At 32.1% G+C, this 23210-nt stretch overlaps 1 protein-coding gene across 1 annotated transcript; it reads left to right on the forward strand.

Annotated features, from left to right (window-relative positions):
- Window positions 1-12359: 12359 nt before the first annotated feature.
- Window positions 12360-22271, forward strand: LOC108982573 (phosphoenolpyruvate carboxylase 4-like). The gene is made up of 20 exons (XM_018953984.2): window positions 12360-12594; window positions 13005-13168; window positions 13462-13576; window positions 13950-14027; window positions 14133-14201; window positions 14419-14497; window positions 14596-14672; window positions 14770-14865; window positions 16456-16597; window positions 17621-17752; window positions 18133-18206; window positions 18373-18615; window positions 18712-18837; window positions 18927-19028; window positions 19104-19250; window positions 19574-19672; window positions 19759-19847; window positions 20258-20384; window positions 20472-20678; window positions 21223-22271. The coding sequence occupies exons 1-20, from the start codon at window positions 12439-12441 to the stop codon at window positions 22045-22047; spliced, it is 3147 nt and encodes a 1048-aa protein (XP_018809529.1). The 5' UTR covers window positions 12360-12438; the 3' UTR covers window positions 22048-22271.
- The last annotated feature ends 939 nt before the right edge of the window (window positions 22272-23210 follow it).

A 23210-nucleotide genomic window follows, 5' to 3' on the forward strand; every position in this document is an offset into this window, starting at 1 on the left:
AAAATACAAAAGAAGTTCGAACATGCGGAAGTAGCCGCTGATGTTGATTAAACGGTGGGCCACGCGATGATTGACTGATACGGTAATAGAAGATTCGAGATCGGGTTACTTGGGAAACAAGTTGTTATACAGTCGCTATGTATGCGCGTGGAAATGGGGTTTTGGCCTTTTTCTGCCTACTTTTCGCGGCGGTCCGAATATTCGTATCGATTAGGTGTGTGATTCGAATGGCTTAAAAACAAGTGGGTAAGAAGTAGATGTCGACTATTGGGTGGTGCTGATTTTCTGAAAATATTTTTTAAAAGTATTTAAAATTAAAAAAAAAACATTTACACGTGTCGGTAGAATTCCCATAGCAGTATCTATTAAGAGCACTCTCATTGGAATGGCTAAATTAAAGTACATTTTTTATGAATGTAAGATGAATTTAACTTTTAGCTATTCCATTTTTATAAATCTCCACATTGGAATAGCTATTTTTTCATTATATGACAATAAAATAATATAAGATGAATTTAATTTTGACTATTCACATCAAATTTTCAAATTGAATTATCCATTTATTCATTATATAGTAATGAGTAATTAATAATTTTGAAATTTTTTTAATTTTTTTAATTATAAATTTATTTTATTTTATCATATTTTACTATTTATAATATTATATATTAATTTGTAATTGTATTCTAATTATATTTTTTCAATTGTCATTTAAAATAGAGAGATAAATAATTAATATTAAAAGGAGAGAGAAATAAATAATATAAAAATGATTTGATGAATGAATAGTGTGTTCTAAATTTGGAAATTAGTTTGGATATTACTGTAGCTATATTCTAAATATTTGGAATACAGCTAATTCAATGTGAGCAATTTATTGACCTAATAGCTAAATTCTCATTGGATTTAGCTTTTAGCTAATCCAATGAGAATGCTCTAACCTATGGCTTTGAAAAATATTGTTGGGTCATCTTTTCCGACCAATTGTGTTTTTAAGACTTTGACTTTATGTTTTGAAAAGTTGTGACTTATATTAGCCCATTGAATATGAAATATCTATGGGTAGAAATTTATGAATTTTCTATGAAAAAAATTATTATGTTGTCATAATGCTTAAGGTCCCATTTGGATATAAGAAATATTTTATCTTATTTTATCATTATAAATTTTTTAAATTTTTATATAAAATATAATAAACAATTCAACTTTTTCAAATCTCAAAATAATAATAATATTTTATTTAAATTTAAATTTTTCTTTCAACTCGTCTCATCTCAACTCACTATCTTAATGACACATGAATGGTTCGTTACTTTTTTTTCCTTTGTTTCGAAAAATTTTATTACGTTGTCATAATAAAATTGTTATGTCTCAAAATCAAGTCTTTAGTTTACTGTTTACCTTGCTATAGTTTTAAAAATTGCCAAATTAGTTTATCAATCATAATTCTCTTAAGAAATAGAAATGCTACGTGGTCAATGGCTTGACAAGTCACATGTATTGAAAGTTCGAAAGTTCTAACAAAAATTATGTTAGAATAAAATAAAATAAAAATAAAAATAAAATGAATTTGCAGCAGAAACTGAATTTCTATTCAAGGTTGGAGGTTGCTTTTATCCATAGGGAAGGGAATGAGGTTAACCATTGAGAAAAGCATCAGATTCCCGGGATGCATGCCGCCCACATTAATTAAAGGCCAAGACCATGCACTAAAATAGCAAAAATATTCAGAACTGATACATCATATTATTAATTGACCTCCCAAGCGTGAAGCCATGCATCACTCCTAAACTACTGTTATATCTCTATATATATAAAGAGTCTATAAAATGAAATTTTTTTATTTTAATAGAAATTTCTTATTTTAACGGAATATGCTGGTTTTCATTAACTTTCCATCTGTTTATAATAATTACAGAACACAGTAATACAATTGTATTTTCATTTACATTATATTTATGGCTACTTTTATGATTTCTGTTGGTTTCTATTTCACTATTAATATATTTAAATATGTTAATAAAGTAGATTTATTATAATAATAATCATGGATTCAATTTCCAATTTGAAAATACGTTATAATAGGAAAACAGATTTATGTAGATTTATCTTTTTGTATTCATTATAATAATTTACAAATAGCCTATCTTTCAATAACTTTTAAGATATATATTAATAATAAAATAATAAGATATATGTACTTTACTTTTATTTTAATAAAATATATTAGTACTTTGAACTGCACATACGTATCTCAGGCATGTAACATCTTACTAGTATATATATATATATATATATATATATATATATATATATGTATATAAGGTTGAATATCATCCAATCATGCTAGCTACTACTACTATAAAGGGCAGGCATGAACCTTGAAGTATGGCACAATTTTTATCATGGTTGAGCATTTTAATCATGCCAATGATTGTGATTAGTTACAAGAATAATCTTATATGCGGTCGTGAAATGTGTAAATGTTATATAATTATTAAAAAAAAATAGAATTTATTATTAAAAAAAATGAACGATGAAATAAAAATAAACAGAAAAATGTTGAAATTATATTACGTGGCAACTCACGCTAATTGGGGTGAACATAAAAGTAAATGCCGTTATTGTATTGGTTTCTTTATTTGTTTGGTTCTATGGAAAGGTCTAACAAAAACAACAAAAAAAGAGGGACATGTGTGCATACGTACATACATTGGGTTCATCTTGATATGTTTATGATCCAGAGATGATCTAGAACAACAACATTAATATAATTTAACGCCTACGTACGTACATACAACGTTCACTTTTTCTATAGATTTCGTATTTCAGTTCTTCTTTTCTTCACCACAACAAAAAGTCAAAGTCCTAAAACGCATATTGTACCTTCCTTCTTGGTCAGCACGCATGTCTAAAGCAAAGTCTATTACGATCCATATATATATAGCAAGAACAACCAAGCTGAATCTTCTAGAACCACGCGGTTTTTTTTTAAAACAAGCTTTTCATAGATAAACTGCAAATAAAAATTTTCTTCATTTAAAATATAGTTATATATATATATATATGCTGATTAATGCACAAACAAGTTTGGATTGAGGTATTTTTCATATACGGTGTAGCATTCTCAATAGCTTGTGTATAATACAAAAAATATAAATTATTTAAAGAATTGTTTATAAAATGAGTTTCATCCGATTATGTAAAAAGACACGTAAAATACAAATTGATACAATAACTTGCTACATGTAGCGGGTACTATTCATTATTCAAACAAGTTTTTTATTATTTATATTTCATTTACACTCTCATTAATTACTTTTACTTTTACATTTTAATACAAATTCTTTTTATTGTTCATTATTTAAAATACTTCTAGTTTATTTTTTTCTAAAAAATATCTTGAAAATATTATTTATCCAAGTTTTTCATATTTTGATTTTATTTTTTAATTTTTTAGCTTATATATTTTTATTTTGTGTGTATAGGACTGAATTATATTACATTATATATAATAATATATTGCAAATGTAAAAAAAATATATGGATATTCCAAATTTATTGGTAGAAATGAAATGTTTAAAAATATTAAAAAAATATTATTTAAATTATATGAAAAAAAAATAGATAAGCTGATGTATGATATATTATAAAAATTAATATATAAAATAAATTAAATGATATATTTTAAAAGATAAGATAAATGAACCATTATGAATGCTCTTTTATTCCAAACATACAAAATTCTAATAAACATTTCATTATAAGAAAAAATTCAACTTTTCCATTAAAATAAATCTAAAAATCAGGAAAAAAAAAAAATCTTCAATGGTTCGCCGGGTTGGCATAACATACTTTCACAGGACTTATTCGGTTTTTCCGAAAATAGCATTGGGCTTTGATTAATCCATGTCAGTCAACAAAAATCCATGGACCGCAGTATTGGGCTTTGAAGTTCAGTTCGATAAGCTTACAATACTCACTTTACCCGAAAACGTGTTAACAAGGTCCTAATTTTAACAAATGCCCGAAACCTCGACTCATTTGAGATGGGGAAAAACAATTGTTGAAGACGTGTTTTACAACTCCTCAAATGCGATCACCTGCATTTAAAGAGTAAAGAGGTTTGGGGGTTCGACGGGATATCTTCAATGCCTAAGTCAGCTAATAATAATATGGTTTTTTCAGCCAAAAATTCAGATGAGATCATAATCGTACATAAATCTTATAAATAGAGTTTTGTGACTTATTAGGATAATATTCAATAACTGTCCCGCCTGTTATTTGAAATTCAAACTTTAGGGATATTAGGGCTTATCTTATCTCCAAATGAGTCGATCACCCTTTTATCCCGAAATACTGGGACAGATAGTTGTCTGGCTCTATTCAGATGAGACTTGCATGAGATTAGACCTTATATTCATTTTTGGACCATGCCATGACCCAAGCCCACGATAATAGCCAGCGGATTCTCAGGAGAGGATTAAGCCCCTTCCAACGACCAAGACCAAAGATCTATGTGGGAAATAGAATTATAAAAGTAAGTTAATATATCGATGTTGCAAGCTATAATAGGTTAAATCTATTAAATATATTTTTATATTTTGATATATTATACCAAGCAATGTTTTGAATATCATTTTAGAATAGTCTATATATGAATAAATTTATCTATAAATATATATAAAAATTATATTCTAAAATAATAATCTATATATAAATAAATTATATATAAATTATAAATAGTATGATCTGAATTGGAGGTCTAAAAATAACCTGCAGTTTGAATAAATGAATAAACAAATAAATGCCAAAATATGTATATCGGCCGAAATTAGAAATCTCGGCCAATACCGGCCGATACGATCGAAATTTTGATCGGTACGAAATTATATCCTTCTCTGTATTAGTTATCTGGCCGGAACGAAATGATTTTCAAAACCTTGATATCAAGTCAAATAGATTTATAATTTTTTGTAATTATCTTTAGAAATCTAGCACTTCTTTGCTTATAATGATCTTCAAGTAGAGCATATTTAAACCTTTACTTTCTTATTCTGACGTACAAGCATTCATATGTTACAAATATACATATAAACATATAATATTTTTCACAATCTCTTACGCAATTCTATTTTAAATAAGGAGTATACGTTCATTTTGAAAAAAGTAAATAAATATAGAATATATATTAAAAAAAATCATTTTTTAATAATAAACTCAATTTTTTTTAAATGAAAATACTACGCTTGCATAAGTTACGAATATATTTATCATTGTAGTTTGGAAATATCATGATACGTGGGTTTCAACAAAGAGTTATATGTACTGTTTTCAATCTCGTACCAAACTAGTCAGTATGATCGATATTTGTCGTACTGATTGCTGGGTCAGTACATGTACTATATACATTTCGTATCGGCCTAAATACTGATCGTACCGGTCTCAATTTCGGTTTGTAACGGCCTATATTTCGGCCTTCAATTTTATTTTATTTTCATATTTTCAAATTACAAATTTATTTTTTTACCTTTAATTCAGACTAGACTATTTATAATTTATATATATATGTATTTATATATGATTTATTCATATATAGATTATTATTTTGGAATATAATTTATATATATTTATATATATAATTTATTCATATATCGACTATCTCGAAACAGTACCGGTATCGAAATATTTCGTTCTAATGCTTTGATCAGTACGACTTCCGGTACGATATTCAAAACATTAGTTATATGCCACGCACGGAAAAGAAGCACAAAGGGGGAAAAAAAAGAAGGGATTTCTCAGCTTTATGTTAGGTGTGATGTACATATTAAGATGAAATGAGATGGTTTTAGATAAAAATTAAATAAAATATTATTGAAATATTAATTTTTAATATTATTATTATTTTAAATTTTAAAAAAGTTGAATTATTTATTATATTTTATGTGAAAATTTGATAAATTTATAATAATGAAATAAATGAGATAAAATAAGATGAAACACTTCTTATATATCGATCTTATTCTATCATTTTTGTTGAATAAAAATATATTAATAGGTGGATCCCAGTAAAGGATAAGTACTGCGGATTCATGATGTGGCAGTGGCTAAGGAATAATCTATTATTTATATACTTTTAGTCATATTTATATGATGTCTGTCCAATTATTCGACACCATTGCTTTCAATACAGAAGACAAAGTTTAGTGGAAGATGGCAATACATATGTGCTTTTATTATTATTATTATTATTATTATTATTATAGTTATTGTTGGTATAATTGATTGAGATAAAGAAGTTTTGTTAGAATTGCCTTCTATATGCAAAGCATGCATGGTGGTGGCCATCATCATCAAGTGGAAGCACCTCTTAAAGATAATTTGAAAGCAAAAGGGCTTCATAAAAAAACAAAACATTAATTTGTTACTTTCAGTCATTTTCTTAATAAAAAAGACACCAAAGTTGGCTCACTTTAAACTACTAACAATTGCAAACAAATTAAAGTAACTGTTTATTAAATAAAAGTTTAAGCTAGTGTTGATAAAAGTAACGGGTTATTACTGATTCTTGTTAAATTTATGTAAAAGGAAGATCTTGTTATCCTATTTGCATGCTTGAAGATGAAACACTAGCCCATATTTTATGGACATGTCCCTCTTCTAAGGATGTATGGCTATTGTGTTCCAAGTCTATTCAAAAGGCAAACATTCAAGCACCCAGTTTCTTCTATGTTTTTGAGCAGTTGCTTGATAGATTATCAAGTTAGGATCTTGTGTTATTTGCTACCCTAGCTCGATTTATCTAGTTTAGAAGAAACACACTAATTCATGATGGTCATTTTCAATCTCCCTATATGCTCTATGGTAATGCAATTAAAGCTGTTGAGGATTATTGCAATGCAAGATCAAAGCCAGTAGGGTCGGAAACTCAGAACCCTTTGTCTGCTGCTCAATGGAAAACACCTCCATCACCTTGGGTGAAAGTAAATTGGGATGTGACAGTAAAAACTATCAAATTAGATCTCGATAATTTACTATATATATAGAAATAAAATTCTAAAAACACAACTTAATATATATTTCAAGTTTCTGACGATAATATTTCATTGAATAATAGTCATCCATTATTATTTTTGTTATGAAATATTTAGAATTTATTTTCTTCATAGAAACTATCAAGTAATATTTTAGAAGGTCATCTTTCATTATGTTATGCAAACTACTTTATCAAGTTTAATGTAAAATCTAGATATTTTTGTGTCACATTAAATATATAATACTATATATAATTGAGACCTTAAATAATTGTTTTTTCAATGAAGTTCAGAGTATAAAACCTTTCAATTATTTTTCATATAGATCATCAAACTTAAATGATTATTTTTTTTTAACTTTGAATTCCATATTAAGAATCCTAATATTGTATAACAAAAAACATTGGGATCCATATTAATAAGTTTATTATTTCTCCTAAACTTAGTTTTAATTTAACTTTAGTGAAACCACATCCTTGAAGATAGATAATATATAGAAATTATATAAAATTTTGGGACTATAGGAAAAAAATTGGAGAGAGGCATTTATAGATATATTAAAATTTTGAAAGTTTTAAAGAGTATATAGAAAATTTAAATTTTTTGGGGGATCATTTTTTATATTTATAAAATTATGCATAAAATCTAAGGGGTGTTTTTGAATTTTCAAAAAAGGTAGTGCTACCGATAATCAACCGAAGAATTCAAACCAATAAGTGCAAATGCACTATTATATTTGTCTTTTTTTGTTAATAATTTTTTATATATCTTTAAACATTTTTAAAAAATAGAAAAAATACCAATTCATTAATATTCATTTTTTTTAACCATTAAACAAAAACAAAAACAAAAATAAAAATAAAAATAAAAAAAATCAATCAGGTCACTTTTAACTAGAATTTATATTCCTTTCAAAAACTTTGACAACGTGGTCCGCCACTGGGTACAGCTTTCGGGAGAGGAACTTAATGTCTATCCATTTATCTCATTTTTCTGCTTTAAAAAAAAAAAAGAAAAGAAAAGAAAATTTCATATTTATATCACATGAACCAACTACATCAACCATAAATGAAGCCAACTAGAAATTGACCTAAAAATGTCCAATCCAATTACTTAGAAAGCAACTGAAGTTGGTCTTTTAATTTTTAACTATCAAAATAACAAAACCTTGGTAGACTTGAATTATTGGGTTAAGATTTTTTATTTATAATTTCTAACACTGCAATATTTATTGTTGTTTGTGGTCTCGGACAATGATCCTCTCTATTTTCATTAGAAATGATAAATATTAAAATCCATCTAGTTGTATATATATGGAATGCTTTACTCATTCGATTTACCAATGTAAATGTAATCATTTTTAGAAATATAATGACTAAAATATTTTTATATTTTATACTAAATGGATACTATTTATTTATTTATTTAAAATTAAGAAAATCCTATTTAAAAATGTCCCAAATAATATTAAATACTATGAAACTCATTTTATAAGTCTATATTTCTTACTTTTGCAAATTTTTTTTGAAAGAAAACTGTCATCATTCATTAATCAAAGGAACTTATATCCATGGCCGGATACATTATGAGATATCCTCATATCAAACATGACATTATAAACCAAAATAATGCATTTGGTGCTTTACAAGTACACTATTTCCTTTTGTGATTGGTCTGGTCTTCACTATTACTGATACTCTCTACAGACAAACACCCAAGAGACAACACTCTCTGCCTAAATAGAGACTCAACCTCATCTTTCATAGAAAGAGATGACTCAATTCTACAGACAAACGTCTGAAAGACGATTTTTTTTTTAATTAACAATAACGAAACCAAAAAGGAAAACATTAAGATATATGAGAAAAATGATATATTATAGTTTGGACCAACTCCGGTAGATTTCGGAATCTATGACAGCCTGTGAAGGCAAACACATTTGTTTCTTTTTAACTACCAATGTCAGATCAAAAGGTCTAGTGGTGGCGATTCAGGTGATCTGGCTCATGTGTCAAGAAAAGCAGCCGGAAGGGGTGGCGCGTGAGGACCACATGCAAATGTGGGTTGCGCGTGATTCGCGTGAGAATCACGCGTGGTGATTTTAGCAAAACCACCACTTTCCTTCGAACAATTTTTGACCTGTGAATTTACTTGTGTCGCGTGTGTCTCTCGGAAGTTGTCGAAAAGCTGTAGATCTGTCTTTTTCGACTTTGAAGAAAGCAAAATAAAACTAACTAAAAGAAACTTTGTTCTCTTTTTATCTAGAAAGCACATAAAAGTTAAAACGTTTGGATTTTGATAAATGCTACTTATCATTCCATACCACATATTAATATGTGATTTGTCATTTAATTTTTATTCTTCTATTTCAATACATATATTTATACATCAATATATGTGTGATTAAATAAAAGAATAAAAATAATAAATTACATATTGGTGCGTAGGGTAAGAAAGAATATAATTTTGAGAAAAGATTCAAATCGGATGGGTGACTTTTTTTGTTCTACACCCCACCAATGAAATTAAGACACATAATAATCTCATGACACTTTACTATAAGTGTGAGTCCAGTGTAAACCCCATTCTCAACCCATCGTTTTTTCCTCCACAAATCTCCTATTTTCACCGAAAATCTCCCTTTTCTCAACTCATCATATTCTCCCCCACAAATCTTCCTATTCTCACAAAAAATCTCCCTCTTCTCAACCCATCCTCTCCTCCCCCACAACCCATCATCTTCTCAACCCAGTGGTCTCAACCTGTCGAAAACCTCACTGGAGTTCTATCGAACCCATCCCATCCCATCTCTGGAACCCACTCCCCAGTCGAACCCACTGAACCTCACTGAACCACTTGAACCTTTAAGTCTATTTTTCCTATTGCAATCTTCTTGTGAAAATATTGTCTGGTAAGATTAGTGTTTGTATTATTTAGAATATATGAAAAACTTGGTATGTATTGAATAATCTTATGGTATTGATGGGAGAAATTAGTAGATATGACATTTTTGTAGGAGTTGGTTCTAGTTATGTCTGATTTTTTCTTTGTTCGTTGGTCTCTGTTGGCCCATTCTTTTATTCATTTTTGGAGATGAGGAAGAAAGTAGCTAATTTTTCAATTTGTTTTGCCCAAAGAGAATACACCCACAACTGCAAATATAGAGCAAATATACCCACGTTGACATCAACTACAGCCCAGCCCCTGCCATTACAGAGCAACAAATACACCTAGCCCAACCCTTAAATCATCATAACCATGCAATATTTTCATTACTTACAGAAATTATGAGCGACGACGAGCAACTCTGGGAAGGGGGACAACGAGTGGAGGGAGAGGTGGGAGTAGATTGGGTTTTTTTTTTTTTTTTTTTCGGGGTGGGAGAAGGCCACTGAGGAGAATCGGGTCATTTTGGGGACAAGATGACATAATGAATGGAATGCTCTATATACATTCTTATTATTCAACTTAGTGAACTTTCTACCTATCAAATTTTTATTAGTGGGTGTAAAACTAAAAAACTCACCCGACTGGCATGTAGCTACTCCTATAATTTTTTGTTGAATAATTCTACATACAACCGTGAAGTGCGTAACCGTCGCGTAATCGCTTTGAAAAAGAGTGGGGTCCACTATTAAAAAATTAATTTTTTTCATGTGGATCCCATATTTTATTCATTTTTTTCAAAGCGATTACGCGGCGGTTACGCAATTCACGGTTGTAAGTATATTTTCTCTTTTTTGTTAGATTTTATATTGTACGGATTAACGAAAACTATTTGGCTCCCGAGATCACGTGAAAACCCAACGGTACATGCACGTTTTTTTGTTTTTGGACGGTTGAAAACGACGAGAGGGTCAGGGTGTTTGGGACTTCCTATTTGGACGTCACTGTAATATCGTCATATTCGCTAGACATCATACACGAGGATCTAAAGTCTAAAGTTAAACCACTCCCCAATTTTCAAGGGGAACTACGACATTAAACACGAGGATCTGAATTCTAAACCACTCCCCAATTTTCAAGGGGTTACATTTACAACAATATTAAAACTATAATTCGATGTAATCAAGGTTAAAATATGATAGACAATGACATGACATATAAGACAGAGAAATCTAGAAAATCACTTATTTTTATCTGTGTCTTTTTAATTTTACTTTTTGATATTAAGATTTGAGTTTTTAATGCAAAAGATGCAAGACTTATATGTTTTTTTGATATATTAAACGAAAGTTACTATAGATATATCTATATAAAGATATTATACAAAATAAATTTATATATTGATATAATTTTTTAAAATTTGTTAGATTTATTTTATAATAAAAATAATTTTTTAATTTAATATATTACATCAAATCATATTAATTTATAAATTTATTTTTATCTAACTTATTTGTGATTAAAATATTTTTATATTAAATTTGACATTCTTGTCCATCACATAAACGACGGAAACTAGTGACATGTTTTAAGCCTGAGGTGGCACAGCCACATGAGACAGATTTTCTTTGGATATTATTTTTTTTGTCGTGTTAGATTTACTCGTACTTTTATTTATAATTTTATTTATAAAACTGATTTTATTAACTTTCTTTTAAAATTTAATTTTTATAATTTTTAACATATTAATTAATAACTGATAAATGAAAAAGTAAGTTTTTTTTTATAAATTTTTTTAAATACATTTAACATTTTTCATTTATTTTTATCTTCTGTATACTTTTTCTAAATAATTTTAAAATAATTCATTAGTCTTAGTTTTTTTTTTTTTTATAAAAGCAAGGTTGGAGGTTGTCAATTCATTTCAAATCTTAAATTAATTTTATCATCTCACGTATCAGTTTAATAAATAGATTTTGAAAAGAGAAATGATACTAGAATTTCTAAAAGTACAAGTCTCGCATAATTCTATTAAAAAAATTAGATAAATTTTAAAAAAATTATTATTTTTTAATAAGAGACAAAAAAATACGTATAATTTGCACGTGGACGACTGTATCAAAAATTAATCACGTAAAAAATCTTTAATTTTAATACCACGTATATTTGAAGAATGATAATTTGACACGTGTAAACACATCGCGTGAAAGAATCTCGCCCTTGCAGTAAAAGAATATAACCGGTATAATTCTTATTCCATGGCAAACACATTTCCCGGAAACACCCGGTCACCCACAACTCAGGTTCACGGGCTCTCAAAAAGTTTCGGTCCCACCATGCCCGCTATTCCTGCCGTGACCGCCACTTGTCAGTAACTACATTGGGCCCTCTTTCGGTAAAAGAAATCCCCTGCCCCCACAGTACTTCTCCCGTACGTACACAAACACAGGCTGCTGCTGCTCTTCTTCTTCTTCTTCTTCTTCTTCCCTGTGAATCTTCGTGCACTGTTTCTTTGACAATGACGGACACCACGGATGACATAGCGGAGGAAATATCGTTCCAGAACTTCGACGACGACTGCAAGTTGCTTGGAAGTCTGCTCAACGATGTCTTGCAGCGCGAAGTCGGAGGCATATTCATGGAGAAAGTCGAGAGGAACCGTACTCTCGCTCAGGTCCTTTGCCTTGGCCCATTATCCTGTATTTGCTTCTATCTACCAGTCGCTCCTCTAGTTCTGTGAATCTTATTGCTTGTGACATCGTTTTTTCTTCCCGGATTTTTCTGAGTTTCTGCTTAGTTGCTGAGAAAACAGAGGAAAATAAATAAAACAAAGCAGGAAATGGATTTTACACTTATATGATGTTTTGGCGTCGAAAGAAAAAAATATAAAATCTCCACTGAAACAGTTGTACTAAGCTCAGTAGTATTGTTGTGGAATTTTTATTTGTAGAATAATTCTCAGGTTTTCAAATCGGTTTTGTTTTTTCCACCTACTTTCCTCACATTTTATTAGAAACCAAAAATTGAGGATTAAACGGTATGTGATATTGACAAATGATTTCAAATGGGGGGTTTGCGTGTTAGAGTGCTTGTAACATGAGGATGGCGGGGATCGAGGACATGGCGGAGCTTTTAGAGAAGCAGCTGGCTTCGGAGATATCGAAGATGACATTGGAGGAAGCCTTGACCCTCGCTCGCGCATTCAGCCATTATCTCAATTTGATGGGTATTGCCGAAACACATCACAGGTATATATGGATAGTTATTGATTACTAGTTCAGAATTTATTAAGCAATTTTTTTGATTAGGAATGAACTTTCCGATGTGGTTAATGCGTCGTTTTCAAACTTTCTTTTTATTCGTTTGGTTGCTTAAATTGTTAGATGAATTTGTTAATTTACTTTTGAGAAGTTGGCACGATATACTTTCAATATTTGGTTTTGAAAGGTGCTCAATAAATTTTGTTTACCGAAAAAAAAAATTATTTGGTTTTGAAAGGCTTCCGAAATCAATCTTCAAGACCATATTTTGCTTTGTGCAGAGTTCGTAAGGTACGAAATGTGGTGCCTCTTTCAAAATCCTGTGACGACATCTTTAATCAGCTGGTGCAGGGTGGAGTTTCCCCAGATGAGCTTTATGAAACTGTTTGCAAGCAGGTCTATTGTTAGTTCTTAAGCTTCCAGTTTTCTAAATTTCTTAACTGCGTTGATGAGCAACAGATAAACTTAAAAAAATGACAGTACGTTGTCTTCCCCACCCCCCACCCTTTCCCGGCAAGAAAAAAAATCTGTCATCTGGGTGTCTGAAAACTGCACAACTCTACTAACCTCAAGTAAGCAACATTGTCGAAGTGGAGCTTCTGTTTTGGCAGGTTTAGTATAATAGTATCTCTAAGATTTCGACTTCTTTGAGCAACTGAATGGAACACTGAAAATTTACGTGCGGATGTTTAATAAGATGCTCATTCTTCTTATTGCTCTCCTGCTTTTTTATTTTTTTATTTTTATTTTAGAATGATTGTTACTGCAGGAGGTTGAAATTGTTCTTACTGCGCATCCCACACAAATTAATCGTCGCACTTTACAATACAAGCACGTTAGAATTGCTGTAAGTTTTTATTGGCATTTACACTATATGATATGTTGAAATATAATATCTGAAATATCGTTTCAGTGAGTTTTCTCTTATTCTAACTTTGCCTTTTGCTTTCAGCATCTCTTAGACTACAATGATCGATCTGATCTTGGTATTGAAGATCGAGAAATGCTAATTGAAGATCTGGTATTGTTTTTCTAACTGCATGGCATCCCTCCAAAAAGTCACTGTAAAGTGTGTGAGAGTGGTGGTTGGGGGTTGTTCGGGTATCTGTAAGATAATGTGGAAAGAAATTGGTGTAATTCTTGTATTTATGTGATTTACAGATTCCATCTGGTTTTGTGATAAGAGAAGAGAACTTAAATATGGCATGTGAGTCATAGATTCAATCTTGCTTTTGTAGGTGAGAGAGATAACTTCAATATGGCAGACAGATGAGCTTAGGCGCTACAAACCCACACCCGTTGAAGAAGCTAAGGCTGGTAAACTACTGGAAGTTAAGAATTGTTAAATACTCCATGCTTTGTTTCTCTGTTGAAATGTGGACACATAGTTGCACCTGTTCATTTTATTATCTCAGGCTTGAACATTGTGGAGCAGTCCCTTTGGAAAGCTGTACCTCATTACTTACGCCGTGTCAGCAATGCCTTGAAGAAGGTTTGTCTTCAAACTTGTCCGGTAGCTGTTGCATTCTTTGGATGCACATACTTTCTTCCTTGCAACTTTCCTTTCTTACTCTACTTCTTCCTCACAGCATACTGGAAGGCCTCTTCCATTAACTTGCACACCAATAAAATTCGGGTCTTGGATGGGGGGTGATAGAGATGGAAACCCGAATGTAACAGCAAAGGTAAGTGTCTACAATTATTTTTCTGTGAAATACATTTCTCCTCCTTGTATGAGATGATATGTTCAAGGTGTTTACAATCATTCATCCATGAAATGATTTCGATGAGCTTATATCATTCCCTTGATTATTGGTCTCAGTTCAATGACAAACAATCTACTCTAGAAATCTTCAATTAGAATTTAGTGTAGTATATATTATTCAAATTTAATGATTGTACATTGGCTGTAAGGTTCTGTTGAATCATGGTTTCAAAAACACTACAAACATTCTTGAGAAGGCATGTGTGTCATTGTTTTTGAATGGGAATATGTAAAAAGAAAACCCTTGGCACTAAATTAATTTCTTAATTGTCCCATAGACATTAATGGATAGGCTCTAGTGATTTGTAGTGCGAGAAAAATATACTTTGCACCTTCTATCTACTAGGCTCTTTACATTTTACATGAAAAATTACCAAATCTGGCACATTATACTTTCTAATAGCCAAAAGTTGATAAATAGAACCCTTGTTCAATTTTGGCCATTAAGATGGATGAAAAGAAAATGATGTAGCATGATCTTGACAGTTGAAATCTGACCAAGAAGACGGAGGAGAAAAATAAGAGATGTAGCATGATCTTAAGGGAGGGTGCATATTGCAACTTTTTGGCAGTTTGAAGAAATGTGTCAAGTTTGGTAGTTTAAGGAGCAAAATAATTTAAAATGCTCTGTAGCTGGAGGGGGCAGAGTTTATTTTTAGAGTAATGCTACTCATCATCCCAACATCCATCATCCTCCCATCATCCTATGATGTGGCATTAAATGATTAGAGATTATTTATTATATTTTACTTGTGAACCTATCATTTAATGCCACATCATGAAATGATGGGAGGATGATGGAAGTTGGGACGATGAATACATTTTTTCTTATTTTTATTCCTTCTATTTTTTTGCTTCCTTCTTTTGAACAATTTTTTTTAAGGGCTGGAATAAACTTATAATGTTCCTTATCCTTGGCATATGAACTGTCTATTTGCTTTGTGTAATTCTGAAATTTTCAGTTCTTATGTTCTTCATGAGGATCTTCACTTCATTCTTGATCTTTTTCCTCATATCTAACTGGTTCTGTTTCATTGTCTATCAAGAAGTCATTCATCCAATTAAAATTGAAGATTTTGTATTGTTTTTGCATGCTTTAAAACATGTAGGTGGTGCTAACGATGATTCTTTTGCATTAGTCCTCCAATATAAGGCATATGTATGTGTGCTGCCTTTTTTGTTTTTGTCTTCTTTTTTTTTTCTTTTTTTTTTTTAAATTATGAATATTGACATGCTCAAAGGTGAACACCCACTGTCAGAACCAATCTTCTTCAGCAATATGGGAAGTTTTCATATCTTGAAAATTCCATAAGGTAGTGGAAGCTTTTTTTGTTACTCTATTTCTAAATGGTACTGTTCAAGTGTTGTTCTTTTTAAGAATTACTTCTTTTAAAAGTATCTGATTGTGTTACTAACCTATCCTTGACGTCTGACTAAAACTGACATCAATTACATTGTGCTTTTGCTACTGAAGTACATGATATAAAAGCTTTTCTTTCTGTTGCTTCAGGTCACAAAAGATGTCTCTCTCCTATCTAGGTGGATGGCTATTGACCTCTACATTCGAGAAGTTGATAGCATCAGATTTGAACTATCCATGAATCGGTGCAGTGATAGATTGTCAAAACTGGCGCATGAAATTCTGGAAGAAGGTTTTGCATGTCAAAGTTCTCTTAAAGTTCTGATTTTATACTTATGGATGTAGTAATTGCTCTTGCCCTTTCATCCTTATATGAATTGTGCACTAGTTACAGTTCAATTTTGGAGACAAATGTCCTGTTCTGAGAGATGAGAAACTCTCAATATCAGTACCAAACCAGTTGGGCAAAATTTGATAAAAAAGTACATTCACTTAATTGTTCAGTTCAATGGCTAACTATATTGATTGATGTAATAATTTGGCTTTTGTTAAGTATCGTTCCGAACATAATATTAAATTAGACCTTCAGGACAAGAATCAAGAGACTAGCTGTCAACAGAAGATCATGTCTTGAGATACAATGAGTCACAAACATAACTTATTAGGTCTAGTACATAAGAATGAAGATTTATTAAGATAGTAACCATATATTGAGAATTGGATACTGGTGAATTTGTATGTCAGTTAGTTATTCTTGTATTTATTTATTCTTTTCAGTTACAAGTGCAAAAAAGTGTAATGAGGCATTAATTCTCACCTGGGTTGCTATATTTTGTTGTTCACTTAACGAGAACCTTTTGGGGAGTTAGATGCTGGTTATTTTAAAGGCCTTTTCATTTTGGTTTATAACCGCCATAAAAGTTATGAGAATTTAATTATTAAATTTGGCCTTTTTCCCTTGCTAAATTTCTGTAGGGTGATTAAGTCATAATAACTCTTTGTTTGATTGCAATATTGACCTCAGACATGAAGGATTTTTTGTTGTATAATTTGCTTTTAACAACTAATGGCAACATTGATCTCGATAATATTTGACCATATGAAGATGAAAATGGCTTAGAAAGCTAACAATACAGTACACTTCCGATTGCTGTTTTATTGTGCAGCAAGATTGAGATATATCACATTCTTTCTTATCACATGGTTAGTGAAAGGGTATATACCACATCGTGCAGCACATCATCTTCTTGTCATTTTCTTTAGCAACAACCCTTGTGAATCACATCAGTGACTTGACTGTCAAATTTCTTTTCAGAAACTTCATCTGATGTTCGACATGAGAGTTGGAATCAATCTTTGAACGGAAGTCAAACGAAGCTTCATGGCCAACAAGCTCCAACCATTCCAACCCATCTTCCAGCTCGAGCAGATCTGCCCTCTTGTACTGGTAAATAATGGTGCATCTAGTTAAATTAATCATTTAGTTCTTTATGTGTACAATTCAATGACCATCCTGAAGGTTCTTCCTTTTCGAGTTATTCCTCTGTCATTTGCTCAGCACCCCCAGTTAAGTCTCTACAAGTTCAATGCCACCTTAATCCTGAATGTAATGCTTTCCATTGTACTTTTGAAATGGACTTCAGAAATGAATAATTTATGATTGGATATCATACCAGTTTAAAATTTGACCAAAAAAATTCAATTTTGGTTTAACTACATGTTAATTTTTTTTTACTCACTCGGTTCATAATTATTATCCTTTATCCTATGGGTAGGTTTTATTTTATTGTTTGGTTGAGTTGGCATCTTATATGATTGTTCATGTAGAATGCAATGATGGTGAATCTCAGTACATCAGAGTAGAATTTCCCAGCACTGATAACAAGACACTGAATCGTCAGGTAACCCAGTTCTAGGACACTAATATATTTGCAGAGCATTTACGTGGTGATTTAGATTTTTTACCATAATCTCTGTCTCATAGTGGAAATCAATCTGTCTCTCTGTTGTACATTTCCCTTTTTCTAGGATGGTCAGTGTTCTTCTCATTCAGATTCTTCATTTCAGGATTTACATCAGAATTTACGTGTGTCATTACAAAATGGGAATTCACCTAATTCTAGCTCTCCAAAGTCAGCTGTAACGCCACGGTCTTCTTCTTTCAACTCTAGTCAACTCCTTGCTCAAAGGAAACTATTTGCAGAATCCCAGATAGGAAGGTCCAGCTTCCAGAAGCTTTTAGAACCTAGGGTCTCTCAAAGTCCTGGAATTTCTCCTTATAGAATTGTCCTCGGGAATGTAAAAGATAAGGTTTGGTTTACTCACATGAAGCTTCTATGTAACTGTTAAGTTAAATTTCATATTGGGATAGTAAATGCAAAAATATTGTCATGCACTGTACTTCAGCTCATGAAGACACAAAAGCGTCTGGAGCTTCTTCTCGAAGATCTTCCTTGTGAATACGATCCTTGGGACTACTATGAAACATCAGATCAATTATTGGAACCACTTCTCCTATGTTATGAGTCTTTGGTAATCTCACTCCCTCTCTCTCTCTAAACAAAGATGACATTTTTGTATGGTAGTTTTATGAATATTATGTAAAACAATCCATCTTGCAGCAATCTTGTGGATCTGGGGTGCTAGCCGATGGTCGGCTTGCTGATCTGATCCGAAGAGTTGCTACTTTTGGGATGGTATTGATGAAGCTCGACTTGCGTCAGGTGTGCTTTGAGTTTATGGTTATAGCTGTTTCTGCTTAGTAATCTATGTTAAAAATGAACTTTGCAATGTTCCAGGAATCTGGTAGACATGCTGATACACTAGATGCAATAACCAGATATTTGGATATCGGTACATACAGTGAGTGGGATGAAGGAAAGAAACTGGAATTTTTAACGAGAGAGCTGAAAGGGAAGAGGCCACTAGTTCCCCAAAGTATTGAGGTATGGTATTTTGATAGTTTTTCATTGATGGATTATGCAGAATAAAATCTAAATGGAATTGGAAAAAATAGTAATGTGCCTCTTTTGAAAACAAAAGGAAAATGGATAATTGTAGCAGAAGTATTGTTTAAAAACTGATCTCTCCTCTATTCCAATTTTTCCATGCCTTGGCTTTCCACTAATTTTTGCTGCAATTTAATGTGATTTTTGAGATTTCATACAATGTCTTGTTTTTAGGATTGATGCAAAGCATTTGTTGATTTTATCATTCAATTGTTTTCATTTGGTGAATTTCTATACCTACTCTCACTTGGGTCTTTCAGGTTGCTCCTGATGTTAAAGAAGTCCTAGACACCTTTCGTGTAGCTGCTGAGCTTGGAAGTGATTCACTTGGAGCCTATGTGATTTCTATGGCTTCAAATGTATGATCAATTGCTACTAGTTTTATGATGTACAAGTCCAATGATAAAAAAAATATATAATTGACGTTTTTTTTGGTAAAATCCAGGCAAGCGATGTCCTTGCTGTTGAGCTTTTGCAGAAAGATGCAAGACTTGCTGTTAGTGGGGAATTAGGAAGACCATGTCCTGGTGGAACGTAAGATTGCACCCCTCGATGATGTTAAACTTCCGTTAAATTGTAATTTTAAATTTGTTTGATCAGAATTATGGTATAAATTTGGAAGCCCATTGAAACAAATTCTATAATTTTGTTTTGCATTCTGTTATGAAAATTAGTCTAGTTTGGACATGGAATCATAGTTTCCATTTGTGTTAGCATTCTTGATTATTTGTGAATGCACCTGCACAACACACCCAATATGCATGTTATGTGTAGACACCAAACGCTGATCATCCCATTATAAAATGATTAGAAGATGAGTAAGGATTAAATCTATGTTGTATAGTTTGTTCAAATGTTTTATTATGTCTCTTGGTCACGATAAGTGCTGTTTATACTGAACTTGCAACAGTTATTCTCATAAGGTTCATGTACATTCTGAATAGGCTTCGAGTGGTTCCTCTGTTTGAAACTGTGAAGGACTTGAGAGGAGCTGGAGCGGTGATCAGGAGATTATTATCAATTGATTGGTATCGAGAGCACATCATAAAAAACCATAATAGCCATCAAGAGGTATTCTTTCTACATATCCGAATTTTAGGATTAATTTCAGAAATTTCCCATGAATCTTTGAGGAGCATAGGAAATTATTGTGGCCAGGTTATGGTTGGATACTCTGATTCCGGTAAAGATGCTGGGCGTTTCACTGCTGCATGGGAACTTTACAAAGCCCAAGAAGATGTTGTGGCTGCATCCAATGAATATGGTATTAAAGTTACTCTATTTCATGGGCGTGGAGGGAGTATTGGTCGTGGTGGTGGCCCGACGTATCTAGCCATTCAATCCCAACCACCTGGCTCTGTGATGGTGAGCGATCTTTTAAATTTAGATCTTGGTACTTTTATAGTTTTTTTGTTCTTTGTTCTCCAATTAACAGTGGTATATATCTTGACTACTGATGTTCCAATCAACTTAAAAATATTGAGTCACCATGTGAGATTCTATACTTGGTTGTCTAGTTTGCTTGGATACTTCTTTTACTTCTATTTCAAACTTGGAAATTTTTTATTCTCTAGTGTTTTAGTTCAATTAATATCTAAACTAGAACCAGTGTAAAATGTTGTGGTTTTTATTATTATTTGGATTTTACTTCCCATAAATATTTATTAACTACGAAGAACAAAAATAATTTAGAGCTCCTAATATCTGTGGTGTACTTGATTTAGAACTTTGATACGATTTTCAATTTTTGTGAATTTTGCATTTTAGTTTCATTAGTAAGTTTTGCTTCAAATTGAGTACTTAATCTGACTCAAAGCTCTTAGCCTTGGACCCAATGGTTAATAAATCATAGAAAAACCTTCTAAAACTTTGACAATCATCTCTATGACCTGGCCTATGGAATTTGCAGGGCACTCTTCGGTCAACTGAGCAAGGAGAAATGGTACAGGCAAAGTTTGGGCTACCACAGACAGCTGTTAGACAGCTGGAGATATACACAACAGCTGTGCTGCTTGCAACTCTACGTCCTCCACTCCCACCCCGAGAAGAGAAATGGCGAAATCTCATGGAAGAGATCTCAAAAATCAGTTGCCAGAATTACAGGAGTGTTGTCTATGAAAATCCAGAATTCCTTTCTTACTTCCACGAGGCTACACCTCAAGCTGAGCTTGGCTTCCTTAACATAGGAAGCCGTCCTACGAGAAGAAAGAGCTCTACTGGAATTGGACACCTTCGTGCCATACCATGGGTCTTTGCATGGACCCAAACCAGGTTCGTTCTTCCGGCTTGGCTTGGAGTAGGAGCAGGTCTACAGGGTGTTTGCGAGAAGGGACATACTGATGACCTAAAAGCAATGTACAAAGAATGGCCTTTCTTTCAATCCACCATAGACCTTATAGAGATGGTTCTAGGGAAGGCGGATATACCCATTGCCAAGCACTATGATGAAGTCCTTGTCTCAAAGAGTAGGCAAGAACTTGGTTCCAAATTAAGGGGGGAGCTCTTGACAGCAGAGAAGAACGTTCTGGTGGTTAGTGGGCACGAAAAACTTTCTGACAATAATCGGAGCTTGAGGAGGCTGATAGAGAGCAGACTTCCCTATCTCAATCCTATGAACATGTTGCAAGTGGAGATACTAAAGAGGTTGAGATGTGATGATGATAACCACAAACTCAGAGATGCATTGCTTATCACCATAAATGGAATCGCAGCCGGAATGAGGAACACAGGTTAAGCAAAGTCTTCTGGATTAAACATGACCGAAACTCTCACCCTTTTTTTTTTTTTTCTGTGAATGGGGCTGTTACTTGATGACAATCAAAGATCATCATATCTGTATGTGGGTTTACGTTTTGCTCAAAGAGTTGTATCCTCTGGATGGATTATGCTAGATATCCATGTTTGTTTTAATACTGGCAATATATATAGTAATGACTCTGTTGGTCGGTCACCAAATGAGACCTGGCTGCGGATTAGAGAATATAGGTCCGTTATTTAGTGCATTCATTAGTCGTATGATTTTATGTATATTGCAATGCTAGGGGGGGGGGGAAAAAAAACTGCAACGCTAAAGACTGAAGACCGGTATGCATTAGAAAGAGTGTGTAACCTGTAATTCATCACTCTCTTCATACGCGCACGAGAGTTAAATTGTTAATGACTTGATAGCGTTGATCCAAATTGGGGATTTCGTTCTAAATTAAGACTTTGGTCCAACTGGCCGCACTCCAGCCCAAGTCGAGGCTTAGATATTTAAGGTTGTCTTTCCGTGTAGTTATGATCTATGGTGAGAAAAACCCTAGACCTAGAATGAAAAGGGTTTGAGTTTCTTTTGGAATGCTTGTTTGGAACATTTTTAAGTTTTGAATCATATTTCTCACTACTGACTCTACATTCTTTGACAAGATGTGAATTGATTTATAAGAGAATCTTAAAATTTTGAATCTAAAATTTTTACAATCTAATATATGTCAGTAGTGTGTAGGGTGTGTCTTATTGTAACGACTCGGTTCAATAATTCTACGATTGGAATATTGATTATTTTTATTGGGCCTAAATTATATTTAATGGGTCATATTGGATAAACCCACGAGCGATAAATTATTGAGGTTGAATATGGGTTTTAATTGGACTCAATAATTAAGCTAAATCCCATTTCTTATTGAATGAGCTAGTTAGACTCTTTTTAAAATTTAAAGATCGGCCATTAGAAATTTATTTCAATTTAAAATCATCACTAATTGAAGTCTCCTACGTAGTCTTAGTCATTGTCAATCCTACATTGAATGAACTACTAGATCATGTTTTTAACTTAAAACTCTCTTCTTGAATGATCGCGACCGAGTCTAACTCGAACTAGAACTCGTTGACACCCTCTCCCAAATTTCTCTATAAATA

Source organism: Juglans regia, chromosome 13, assembly GCF_001411555.2.
Source record: "Juglans regia cultivar Chandler chromosome 13, Walnut 2.0, whole genome shotgun sequence".
NCBI classification, from domain to species: domain Eukaryota; kingdom Viridiplantae; phylum Streptophyta; class Magnoliopsida; order Fagales; family Juglandaceae; genus Juglans; species Juglans regia.